Here is a 13,324-nt window from a genome sequence, read left to right on the forward strand (position 1 = left end):
CCAGACGCCCACATTGAGAACAACTGTTTTAAAGATACGTTACAGAGGTTACACACATCACTTCTGCTCACATCTAAGAGCCAGAGGAGATCAGTTGGCTATGCTGAGCCAGAGAATCTAGGAGAAATTTTGTGAAACGGATAAACTAGCTCCAAGACAAAACATCAGAGGTTCTATTGCAAAAAGGCGGGGGGGGGGGGAGATTTAAGGGGATATTCATTATCTCTTCCACACAGCCCCACTTCTGAACTTTTCCGTCTTCTAAGCCAATAATTTATACCATTTTGAAATGTACTTTCAGTCCATTGAAGTTTAGAGTCCTAATTGATATAATTAGTACTCTCTTTATCTAACACTGTAAGTTGAAATTCAGTGAACATTACCCAAAGAAGAAAGGATGAAAAGAATAATACCTGAAGTTACTTAGAAGCTGCTTCCTGGCCCAGAGGGATTGAAAGACACTGCAGAAATTAGTCTATTTCTTATCTTTGGCTAGAAAGGAAAGGCCATGAGCATCAGGGCCCAAGGTCACTGTGGTGGTTATGAAAGAAGACACTATCATTATGCAAAATTGTAAAGATAAAAACTGTGGGCATCTTGCTTTATTCTGCTTTGAACTGCTGCTTTCTAGCGCTCATTGTAAATACAAAAAGTCTTTAATGGCTCCCTTATATCTCACACAAAAGGATCCTTACTTATAGCCAGCTATTTGGCAATTATATTTCTGTGGAGTTAGTATAATTTGACATTAGTACTGCCTAAGGGAAGACGGGGATGACATTGTTGTAGGATCTAAGAGCAGGGAATAGTAATGGAGGACATTCCCATTTTGTAAGTAAATGGGCTTCCAAAGTTCATCTTGAAGCCCATAGTTCTGAATTCAAAATGCATTTTCTCATAGGAATATAATTTTTCAGTTATTAGAGTACCACAGAAGTTTTCCAATACCAAAAAATGTAATATAGTACAAAAGAAAATGCTTCAGGGCCAAGAAAGATTTGTCTGAAGGTTCTAATTGAGAAAATCATCAGTAAAATCTTCAGGGAAGAGGCAACCTTAAGCAAAGCTTCAAGTGGGGAAGGGAAAAGGAAAGGAGGCATATTTCAGATAGCAATCAAAGACACAGCATTTTAAACTTCCTGTGAGGAAGAATGAGTATCTAGCATGAGTTGAGGAGACACATAACTCAGGATGGGACTGTGAATGCCATAGTGGGGTTTGGATATGCAAGCCACTCAAGATTTTTAATGAAGAGGATGGTGTGATTAAACATAGCTTTAACAGTTATGTGAAGAATGCTTTGAAATTGAGGACATAATTACAACAGAGATTGGATGGCCATTTGGGGAAGATAGAGAAGGAATGAAAGGTAGCCCCATATTTTGTAACTTTGTGGTCCAGGAAGCTGAAATCATAGCACTAAACAAGCTTAAAGGGAAGAGAATAGGCTCAGTGGTTACACTAAAGGATAGAAGATCCAAGACTGTTGTGGCCTTATAGTACAGCACATGGGCTACACTTAGGTTTCAGCAAAACTTGCCCATTGGGTGTCTATAACTGAAGAAAACTAATTATACTGAATTTTGTACTTATCTCTGAATTGATTTTATATGTTTTGGGGAGACATAACCCTACATGTTGACACTGGCACCAGTAACACCAGAGTTGGTAAAGACAATGCATTCTAGTGTCAGATTCTGTGGTCAGAAACTTTGTTTAATAGAGGGAGCAATAATAACGAAAGCATAAGATTGTATTGTAGAATGAGAAAAAGAGCAGAGAAAAATTCTATTAAATGTGTTAAAATGATATCAAGTTTGACAAACTCATAAAATATGTCCTTAAGGGTATTGGGAAATAGGAAAGGAGAAATGAAAGAGTATCCGCTCATGCTCAAAGAGAGAAATCAAGGAACAAGGGCGAGTTAGTAGGAAGAGTAGTATGGCAGCTACCAAGAGAGGGAACTTCTGGAGAGGTCCTTTGATTCCCAACCCTAAGCTCCTTCCAAGCTCCACCCCTTCCAAAGACAAATTCATCAAACCAACCAAGCCTTTGTACAACCTAGTTGTGTGGCTGAGAAACACAGTACTCAGGAGTAATTAGAAATAGAGGAATATATGTGTCATGGCCTCTCTTACTCCCTGACCAAGATAGGATAGCAGATGTAGTGTATCCAGGACATAACAGGTATTGGTGGAACGGATGGCAATGCCTCAAGGATTATGTGGAGGTGATATTTCATTCCACCTGGAGCTGGATATTAGAGCATCAAGGCTAGATCAACCTTCTAGAAATTGGTTATTGGAAACCAGTACATTGAAAACTCCTACATTTACATGAGGGATAAATGTGAGAAGTCTTTCACTCAAAATTAATATTTGAATGTATTCACAATAAACAAAAACAATGGCACTAGACCACAGACTGTCTACCCCATGATACATTCAGAATGGGCTGCCCAACAGGCAGAGCCATAAAATTGCCTTTTCATCTTCAGAGTTCCTTATATAGGCTAGAGTTGACAAAGCAATTATAAAACTTGTCAAACAAGGTCTATATTCCAATCCTTGAAAATAGTTAGCAAAACCACAACATTTAACTGGTCCCTATCTGGGATTCTCTGCTGCCCTCTTACATGGGTTCAGAGTCAATGTTCTAAGTTTCCATTGTCTTGGTGCTGAAGTTCTATAAATGATTTGACCAATGTTCTCATCCGGTGATTTCCTGTCCTTCACTCTGGGTAGGAAACAGTGGGGAAAAAAAAAGAAAGGGAGGGAAGAAAGCAAGAAGGAAGGAAGGATGAATGGATCAACTCTATGGCTAAATGGAAACCAGAAAGAAGAAATAAGACTAAAGTTTTTCACAATAGAAACGAGTTAACAAGAAAAGTAAGAGAAGAAGTATATGTATATTACTTCTTCCCCAAAAGGGATATTACCTCATCCCTGACAACACAACAAATCTCAAAGCTGAAGAATTCCTTTTCTCCATGTCCTCCTGTTTAGCCGCAGAAGGAAAGTAGACAGTTCATACATAATATATCCAAATGTGTCAACACAAGCTGGACTCAGAATCTTGAAAGAAAGCTTAATAAATCATAATTTTGATTCACACTGTCCAAGAGTCTCAAAAATAAGATTCCATTTATAACTCTAAGCTTAACTTTTCAGCTATGCGTAATTTGACTCAGAGTGGGAGGAAACTGTGCAGTATGTCGAGTTTGCTTCAGATCTCACCCCTCAGAACTACCTCATATGGCAGTAGTGAAAGACATTCTCTGTCTTTTATCACCTACATGATTAAATTCTTCATCAGTGAACCAGTTGCTTAGAATGGGTACATTACTTTCTAGAAAAAAAAACTGACACTAGCAGAGCTTGTCTTACTTGTGAAGCAAATGAAAAGAGCCCCCCCACCCCCTGTTCACCAAGGGTGGCCACCAGGTCAGCAGAGTGACTTGGAGGAGTCAGATTCACACATCTGTCTTAGAGGTTTTCATTTCCACCGCACTATCAGAATAACCAACAGGAATATGTGCCAGATTCACTCTCAAGCACTTTGCATGAAGTAACTCCATTTCATCTTCACGACTGTGAGCTCGGTATTTTCATGTTCACCACTTTAGATTTGAAGGAACTATGGCCCAAAAAGGTTAAATAACTTGTCTGAGACCACAAGCTAGTGAGTAGCAGAGCCAAGATCTGAGTGACCATGGCTCTGGAGTCTTTACCTGTACACTCTATACTAAAGTGTCTCCGCAACACAGCACAAAGAACACCAGGTTTGGAGACAGAAGACATGGAGTTGAGTTCTTTAAAAAATTCAGCTTTTCTAAGGCTCAGTTGTAGGATTAAAGGAGATGATATCATTTAAATATATACCTACCAATAAAGTGTTCTACAAATATAAAGGAACATTATTATTTATAAGCCTTGTAAAACTCATTCTCAACTTATATGCCATTTGTTTTACTATAATCTTGAAAAGTATATTACTATCATCTTCAGATGGTACATTCTATGTTATTTTCCTTTCTTGCTTTTTTAATTGAAAAGACTTGAACTTTTTGAAGATTTTTTTTTGAAGGACAAAATAATCATCTTTCTAAGAGTGGAAATATTGACAATTTTTTCAAAAGATCATTTTCTAGACCTATTAAAAATTGACTCTCTTTCTCACACTTAACTAGATAAACAATAGAATTATTTCTTCAAATTTGGTTGCTGTATCAGTTTTCCATTGTTGCCATGACAAATTATCACAAACTCAGTGACTTAAAACAACACATATTTATTATCTTTAGTTCTTTAGTTAGATAGGAGGAAAAAGTTCAAGACATCTATTGTATAACATGGTGACCATAGTCACCATATCAACATAGTGACTAAGCATTAACCAGGCATGTAATCACCTGTAATCACAGGGACTGGGGAAACTGAGGCAGGAGGAGCCAAGTTCAAGGTCAGCCTCAGCCACTTAGTAAGACCCTAAGCAACTTACCAAAACCCTGTTTTAAAATAAAAAATGGAAAGGGCTGGGGATGTATTTCAGTGGTAGAGTACTAGACTCAATCTCCAAAGGAAAAAAGAAGAAAAAAAGTATTGTATTCTTAAAAATTGCTAAGGGAATGGATTTTAAGTATTTGCACCACAAAAAAAAATAAGTATGCGAGATAATATGCCTATGTTCATTAGTTGAATTTAGCTATTCCATATTGTACATATTTTTCAAAACATAATATTATATACAAATTTGTCAATTTAAAGATTAAATCATTTTTAAATGATTTTTTAAAAAGAAGTCTGACACAAGTCTCATTACCATAAAATCAAAATGTCAGCAGTGTTGCATTCCTTTCTGGAATTCTCTAAGACAGAATCTATTTCCTTGTCTTTAGCTTCTAGAGGCCACCTACATTTCTTGGCTAATGGCCCCTTCCTCCATCTTCATAGCTAACAGTATAGCATGCCTCTGACACTTTTTTTTTTTTTTGAACTGATGCTTTATCAGAAGCATTTTTTATTGGTGCATTATAATTGTACATAATGGTGGAATTTTTTATATATTAATACATGCACATAATATAACTATATAATTTGACCAATACCACTCTCATTCCACTTCCCCCCTCCACTCTTCCTACCTACCCACAGATCTGACCCTTCTGCTATTATCATATCTCTTTCTGAGCATAGCCAGGAAAGGTTCTTTTTCTCAAGGACTCAGGAGATTAGATCAGGCCTTCCTAGATACTCTAGGATGATATCATTCCAAAATCCTTGATCTTGTTCACATTCACAAAGGTTTGGATTTGTTTTTTTTTTTTCATTTGTTTGTTTTGTTTTTGTTGTTTATCTAGGTTTGGGAGTTTTGTTTTTTGTTGTTTTTGTTTTGGGGCTTTTTGTGGGTTCTTTTCTGTTTTGTGTTGTGTTTGCCATATAACCCATTCCCAGGCTCTGAGGATTAGAATGTAGCATCTTTGGGAGAACTGCCTTCCATAATTGTGAATGTTAGGGAAAAAAAAAAAAAAAAAACTCAACCTGTGATATTAAAAAGGCTTACCAAAGAACAAAAAGTTTAAGAATGATGTCAGTGCTGCATTCTGAAAGCCTCCAAGTCAGAAGAGCTATTAAGACACAGAGGAGATAAAGTCCAGCCAATGTGATTTCAAATAAAAAAATTTAAAAAGCCTGACAACAGTGGGCGAGAGATGGGAATGACACATCCATACCAAAACCAAGGACAGCCTGAAAACAGCCCAGAACAAGGCCAGGAAATATACTCATCGCTCTTTTGGGAATGAAGAGCCTCCTTTCTGATCATAGTTTATCATGTTTTTTTGGAAAACTTACAGTCATATGTCATCATCTTAGACATCAAAAAAAAAAAAAAAAGACCTTTTTACCCAAATTTTAAAAAACAACTCTACTATTTTTTAAAGATAAATTAAACAAATGAAAGAAGTCAACTCTCCCAAGCATTGGTTTTGTACCATTTGGGTAGCAACATGGATTATCTAAACGGTGTTGAAAAAGTGTTGTCAGGGCACAGGTGGTGAAGGTTTCCATGTGCTCAATATTAGGAGCAGAAGGAATCCACAAGCCACAGAGATTGAGTGCTGAGATCAGGAGCACACTTTTGTAGCTTGCATACTTCCCCATTTTTCAAAAAGCCCAAAGGTGTTGAGGTGCCATGAGGGTTGTCTGGCAGAAATACTCAGGAAGAGTAACCACAACATCAGCGAGTCTCATTCCAGCCTATTTTATCATTTCCATAAAATTATGCCATCTTATACAATCATCAGGACTTCTAAGCCACCAAGAAACCGTGAACTGACAAGAACTAGCTTTGCGGAATAGCCCCCAAAACAGAACAAATTTAATTATTCTGAGGCCTGCTTTTTAGGAGAGATTAATTTTGCTTTTAAAAATCTGTGTCCTCAAAGCACATGTGTGACTCACAGTTAGATGCGTATATTTCCATTTAGAGGACTTATTAGGTAGGGAGATAGGAACAAGGTCTAGATGTCAGGAAAAAAGTTACCAATGAACTAAGCAAGGGATCAGGGCCACCTGCATGTGTGAGGCCCTTGTTTCAACCCCCAGCACCATCCCTACCGCAACCCCTGCCTTCCCTCCCCACCACCACCACCAAAAAAAAAAAACTGCCTTTGTGTGAGTTCCTATTTTTATAAGTTCAAAGAGCAAATATGGCAAAGTTTCTGTCCTTCAGGAGTTATGTTCTACTGAGGGAACATGAGTAGGGAGGGGGAGATAAAAACAGCCCTTTTTTATCTGCAGTTTTCTCTTCTAAAAATATGTGGGCATTAGACTAGATTGTAATGTTTCTCCTAACTCCTGGTGTTCCAAGAGAGAAGAGAGAAAACTTGGAAGGCTTAGCAGTGGTTATTTGGGTTGATATAAAAGAATTTTTTTTGCTTGTTTACCATTGCCTTCTGATAGTTTTCTATAATGAACACGCATTACACATGAAATGGAAAAATGTTTAAGAAAAACAGTGGGGAAATTTTCCTTTCCATCCTGGGTGTTGGTTCCTGAAGGTGTCATTCCACCGTCAGTAATGAGAGCTGTCAGTGGAAACTCCCTCATCCCTCCAGGGACTGGCTTATGATTACCTTTGCCTAATAAGGCTTCAGGGAAAATGCTCAGAGAGTCTTTCAGCCCTCTTCTTGTTACCTCTGTGTGGCCTCTTCTCTTTTCTTTGCACACTTGAAGGAAGCCCTTTCCTACCTAGGAATGTTCAGTCATCCCTCTCTGTCTTCCTCTCAGTCTCTATCTCTGTCTCTCTCTCAAACACAAGCACATGTATGATCACAGTTAGGTGCTTATTTTTCCATTTAAAGGACTTAGTAGTTAGGGGACGGGAATGAGGTCTAGATCTTAGCATGCTGACTTCTCCCCCTTCACAACATCTGGACTGAAATGTTACCTGCACAGAGGCCTTACCTGAGCAGTTTCACAACTTCATTCCTACTCATCACTTATTGTATCATTCTCCATATTTGCTATCAGATCTCTGCTCCTTTCTTCCACTTCTAATTCGTATGTATTTAGTTTCTTTACAAGATTCTTATTCCCCCAACAAGTCTGAAGTCCATCCTGAGGACAGAGAAAGGTTTTTCTGAACACTGCTGCACCTCTGGGACTCAACAATACCTAATGCTTCTTAGGCACTCAATTAATATTGGTTGATAAATGGGAAAATGAACGAATGGCATGGCTTCTTTGTCCTCTCCTCGGTCAAGTTCTATTCCCATTCAGTCGTGTGCAGCAGCCAAGCCCTCTGCCAACTCAAAAAGTCAATTGTTAAATTTTCAGGGACTTTACAAACTGGTTGTTAAGCCATTTGTGGCTTGAAATCAGCTCTGATGAGCATACTTATACCACAGAAATCTGCAAATTGCTAAGTCAAGACTATTTTTTCCAAAGAGCTGGTTTACCAGCACACCACTGCTCTCATCTTCAAAATTGTAAATATTCATACAGCATGGCAAAAACCATACCCCATAGGTTACTTAAAATCTTTCAATAAAAATTTGCTTGAAGTTTTAAAAAAAAATACCAAATACATGCTATACAATTAATTATCTGTTGAAAATACATGGTCCTTTTATAAGTTAAATTACGATCTGTGTCTCTGGTCACTTAAAGTTTTTGTGTCTGTTTTTCAGATCCTTATGTGAAGATTCATCTGATGCAGAATGGCAAGAGGCTGAAGAAGAAAAAGACAACAATTAAAAAGAACACACTTAACCCCTACTACAATGAGTCTTTCAGCTTTGAAGTACCTTTTGAGCAAATCCAGGTAATGTCAGACATAATTTTGTTCCCTCATTCAATTTCATTTCTTCAGACCACACAAATGACACACACTGTTATCAGTGTCCATGCCGTGGTTAGAACTTCCATTCCTATTGCCCTGCACATGTGATGCTTGAGCCGCAGCAAGAGACATATGACAAAATACACAGCACAGAATGTGCTGCTTCATCAGCCAAAAACAGCTGTCCTTCTGCTCAACAGAAGCAAGGTTAAAAAAAAAAAAGAAAAAAGAAAAGAAAGAAAGAAAATCAGCAGAACAACTTGGCTAACTCAAAAAGTTCATCTATGAAGTTTAAAAGTCAAGAGAAAATGAGTTTTCAGTCTTTATTCTCCAGCCATAAAAAGAAACTCTTCCTATGACATCTTTAGAACAAAAAAAGCAGAGATAAGAAGAAATTTTGAGTGATGCTAAATATGCAGTAACTTGAATTCTTATTAAAAGATAATTAACAAGAGAAAAAAATTAGCTAAGTTGTATCTTAGCTGTTTAAATTTGGCTTCCTATGACTGATTTGGAATAGATACATATTTTTGTAACAAAGGAGACTTAATTGTTTAAACAATTATGGTAGAAAGTAGCCCAAAAGATCTTATAGTTAATGTATACAAATAAGATGCTATTTGTAGCCACAATGATAATATACAATACTTTTATTTAGGGATTTCAAAAAATACTTAAATTTTCTTGCCTCATTTTCACATCTATCAGAGGTCAAAGGTCACATTAATAGTTGTGGACTATCTTGCTGGTCTTTAATGGGTATCAGGAAGTCAAACTGCATAAAACAACACTATTTTTTACATTTTATTAAATAATTCATGTGGTTCTATGTTTGCAGTGATATTAACAGTGGTATTAATTGAGGAATGTTATTTAATTTCAACTTAATGAGAAGGAAATTTCAACAGCTACCTGTGGTTAGTAGAGCAGTTTTTATTTATTTATCCATAACTTAAAGGAGAAGAACAAACACAAATGAATAGAACATGGAAACTTCTAAATATCCAGAATAACAAAAATCAGCAAATCTTCATTTACTTTCAATCTTTTCCTAAAATATAGCATCTTATGAATGAAATACATTTTCATTCAATGAAGAAAGCTACTACAATAGCTTAATTTATTGTATGTTATGTGCCTAGGTCCAAGATAAGCACTCCATAGATAATCTCATCTTTATGATAACCTTACACATATGATTACTGTTCTGATTGTATCGACAAGCAAACTGAGGCTTAGAATTCCCTCTCATATATAAATATAGGAATAATAACAAAATTTATGTCAAAGCAAGATTATGCATATAAAAGCACTTGGAACAATCTAGCACATAGGAATACTCTCAAGAATTTTCATCATTGTTACTATTCTGCGTTAATGTCATCTCTTTTTCAAATTAACATTGTCTTAAAAAAGGGATTTAACAATAAGATTAAGTATATAAATCATCACTGTCCCACAGAACTCTCTGTGATGATGGAAATGTTTTATGACCCATGCTGCCTAATATGGTGGCCAACAACTGTCAACTTAGTCACTAATTGAGGAATGTTATTTAATTTCAACTTATTGAAAAGGAAATTTCAACAGCTACCTGTGGTTAGTAGAGCAGATTTATTTATTTATTTACTTACTTACTTACTTTTGTATTCATTTTTTAGTTGTAGTTGGACACAATATCTTTATTTATTTATTTATTTATTTAATGTGGTGCTGATGATCAAACCCAGAGCCTTGCACATGCTAGGCAAGTGCTCTACCACTCAGCCACAATCCCAGCCCTATTTTTTTTTTATTTTTTAAGGAAGGTAAACAATCAGCAAAAGTTTATTGACAACTGACCACAATAGAAGACTCCCAAAAGTTCTTTTTAACTGACGTAGTGTTATTATCCAAAGAGAAAGTAGAGCAGTTTTAAATGACCAAAAATAAGAACTAACCCCAGCATCCTCAAATCAGTTCATGTACTTACATAAGCTTTCTCATACACATTTTTCACATGGAGGCAAATTATGCATAATTATTTACTTTCAACGGTTTTCATATAAATAAATGGCATCACAAGGGACACGGTTCTTAGTAGCCTGGACCTGTGAACCCACACTGCTTTGAATCCACTGGCAACCCGCTAAGACATCAATTTTCTTGAGGAACTTATTTTGCAGTATTTGTTCAGTGAATTCTTTTGCATTCCAAGACCTTATTCCTATGGAAACTAACACCTTGTGGCATTTTATTTTTTAATTCCACAAAATAAGACAAAGCAGGTCACTGAGATGAAAACTCCTCTTGTAAACTTTTCTCCTTTATCATTCTGTACTTTAACATTCTGTACTTTAAAAATAAATTTCAACTGCAAATCTCAGCAAATACAAATATATTGAAATTGAAGCATATTAAAAACAAGACATATTTTGGGTTTTTTGAGGTAACATTTTAAAGCAAAGAGGGGGAGCCTGAGCCCAATGGAGAGTGCATCAGGCACGGAAAGAAGGAAATCTCTTCTGAGGCCAATTGCTCTTTTCCTGCTCCTTGGGCCAATTGCTCTTTTCTAATCTTTGCATTTCCCTAGAGAAAATAATTGAGTCTTTCATATGATAAAGAGTGTTTTAGGTTTTCCTGATCCTGGGGGTATAAAATTATCTCTCTGTACCCTGTCTTTCTCAATCCTTCTGAAATATATTATGAAAAAAGCATAATGTGCTAATTTCCAAAATCATTTGAAATGTTACCCTCACCTTCCACCATAAAAAAAATAAACTTCATTATTTTATAATTATAATAAATTATAATTATAATTCAAGGCTATAATAAACCAAGACCATCAGAAGGATATTTTGTCTTCAGTGCCACTAACCAATTTATTACTCAATGGAATAATCAAGACTTACTGCAAATTCTGAAAACTCTTTGTGCATAACATCCCCACCCCACTCTCTGAAATACGATTACATCCTGATGAACTTTCTTGGGACAAGTTCAGAGAATCGATAGCCAACAAATACCACCTTGTCCTTGGCTTCAGTACCAGCAGTAGATAGTAATTTTCTCAACAATAGAATCACTGCAAGGCAGCACAAGGAACACTGTCTCCTTTATTGCCAGTGGGTTGCATTTTACAATCTGAATTCCACTTTCAGAGTGATTGTTTTCTCTGTTCAGAAGATGTACGACAGTGTCATCTCTCAGTACATTGGGACAATAATTCAGTCTTCACTGTACAAAGTCCACAAAGGGCTATTACTCTGCTGGATCTTCATCGGGGCCTGGTGTTTATAATTACATTTTCTGCTCAGTTAGACTCTGACCACAAAATGTTATATGTTCTATTTTACTTTAAACTCTTCCTTTTTTCTTTACACTCAGTTTTTAGATAGGAGCCGTCACATATTTTGACTAAATAAATTCATTACTTAGAAAGCAGAACTGAAATGTGCTTTTAAAAAGTGTATATTCTATTCTATAATAATATGGGTTTGTTTTCATCAGCTCAGGCAGTCCAAAAAAAAAAACTAAATATATCTTTACAATTTGATTAAATCATTGAGGTGAATCCTAATGATTTAAAAGATAAGATCAATTTGATGTCAGATACACAGTAGTTACTTCATAACTGTTTATTGAGAGAATGTATGATAGAGGAAAAAAAAACTTATTTTTGTTACCATTTTTAAAGACATTCACTATATTGTCACATTTTATGTTCATAATCATGATTAACTGATATTCTATATTAGTTTCACATAAAATACTAGCTATTCCTTCCTGAAAAGGGATAATAAATACATGGCTACTTGGAGAATTTTAATCAAATTAATAGCAACAGCAAAAATGTCCTATTGCTAATGCTGGAATTCTCACTGAAGAGAGAGGGTATTTAGAGGCTGACGTGACATGGCTCATGTAGTTTACAGCCCAGGATCTGGAAAACAACTTACTCATTCCTTATGCAATCTTAGACAGGTTAGATAGCTTCTCTTGACATCCTTATCTGTATAATAGCAAGTCGACAGGATCTACCAAGAGAAATAATTGAGTTCATATATATGAGATTCAAGATAATGCAACGCACATAATAAAAATGAACATTCAAATATTGAGATTATGGCCATGATGATGGTGGTGGTGGTGATGAGGTAGTAGTGGAAAAATAAATATTGGACTCAAGTTTTCATGTACAGGTAGGTCATTTTCAGTCTCATGCTGGTGGTTGTAGATTAATTCTTCTTATTTTCGTTCCCTTAGATCTCAAAGAAGCACTATAATAGGGCTGTTTCTCTAGAGCAAGTTGATATATATTCATTTTGTGCCCTCTTTCAGAAAGTGCAAGTGGTGGTAACTGTTTTGGACTATGACAAGATTGGCAAGAATGATGCCATCGGCAAAGTCTTTGTGGGCTACAATAGCACTGGCGCGGAGCTGCGACACTGGTCAGACATGCTGGCCAACCCCAGGCGACCTATTGCCCAGTGGCACACCCTACAGGTGGAGGAGGAAGTCGATGCCATGCTGGCTGTCAAGAAGTAAAGGGAAGAAGAAGCCTTTCTGCATTTGCCCACATAGTGCTCTTTAGCCAGTATCTGTAAATACCTCAGTAATATGGGTCCTTTCATCTTTCCAGCCATGCATTCCTAACACAATTCAGTGGTACTTCAAATCCTGTTTTAATTTGCACAAATTTAAGTGTAGAGAGCCCCTGTGCCCTTCATCATACCACTGCCCTCCAAATCTACTCTTCTTTTAAGCAATATGATGTGTAGATAGAGCATGACGGAAATTATTTATTGTATCACACTGTTGTATATACCAGTATGCTAAAGATTTATTTCTAGTTTGTGTATTTGTATGTTGTGTTTCCTAATATGTGTATATCTAGATGTTTTTAATAAGATGTTCTATTTTAAACTATGTAAATTGACTGAGATATAGGAGAGCTGATAATATATTATATGGTAAATATAGTATCGTCTGCATTCCAGCA

The 13,324-nt window shown here is 36.2% G+C and overlaps 1 protein-coding gene across 2 annotated transcripts in view; it reads left to right on the top strand.

Annotated features, from left to right (window-relative positions):
- Syt1 (synaptotagmin 1) overlaps window positions 1-12,870 on the top strand; it is a 196,489-nt gene extending 183,619 nt beyond the window's left edge. For both annotated transcript variants that reach the window (XM_076853144.1, XM_076853145.1), the window contains exons 7-8: window positions 8,192-8,325; window positions 12,664-12,870. In XM_076853144.1, coding sequence (XP_076709259.1) covers window positions 8,192-8,325; window positions 12,664-12,870 — 341 coding nt within the window. The remainder of the gene's footprint in view (window positions 1-8,191; window positions 8,326-12,663) is intronic.
- The last annotated feature ends 454 nt before the right edge of the window (window positions 12,871-13,324 follow it).

The sequence above is a fragment of the Callospermophilus lateralis genome, chromosome 4 (genome assembly GCF_048772815.1).
Source record: "Callospermophilus lateralis isolate mCalLat2 chromosome 4, mCalLat2.hap1, whole genome shotgun sequence".
In the NCBI taxonomy this organism is placed as follows: domain Eukaryota; kingdom Metazoa; phylum Chordata; class Mammalia; order Rodentia; family Sciuridae; genus Callospermophilus; species Callospermophilus lateralis.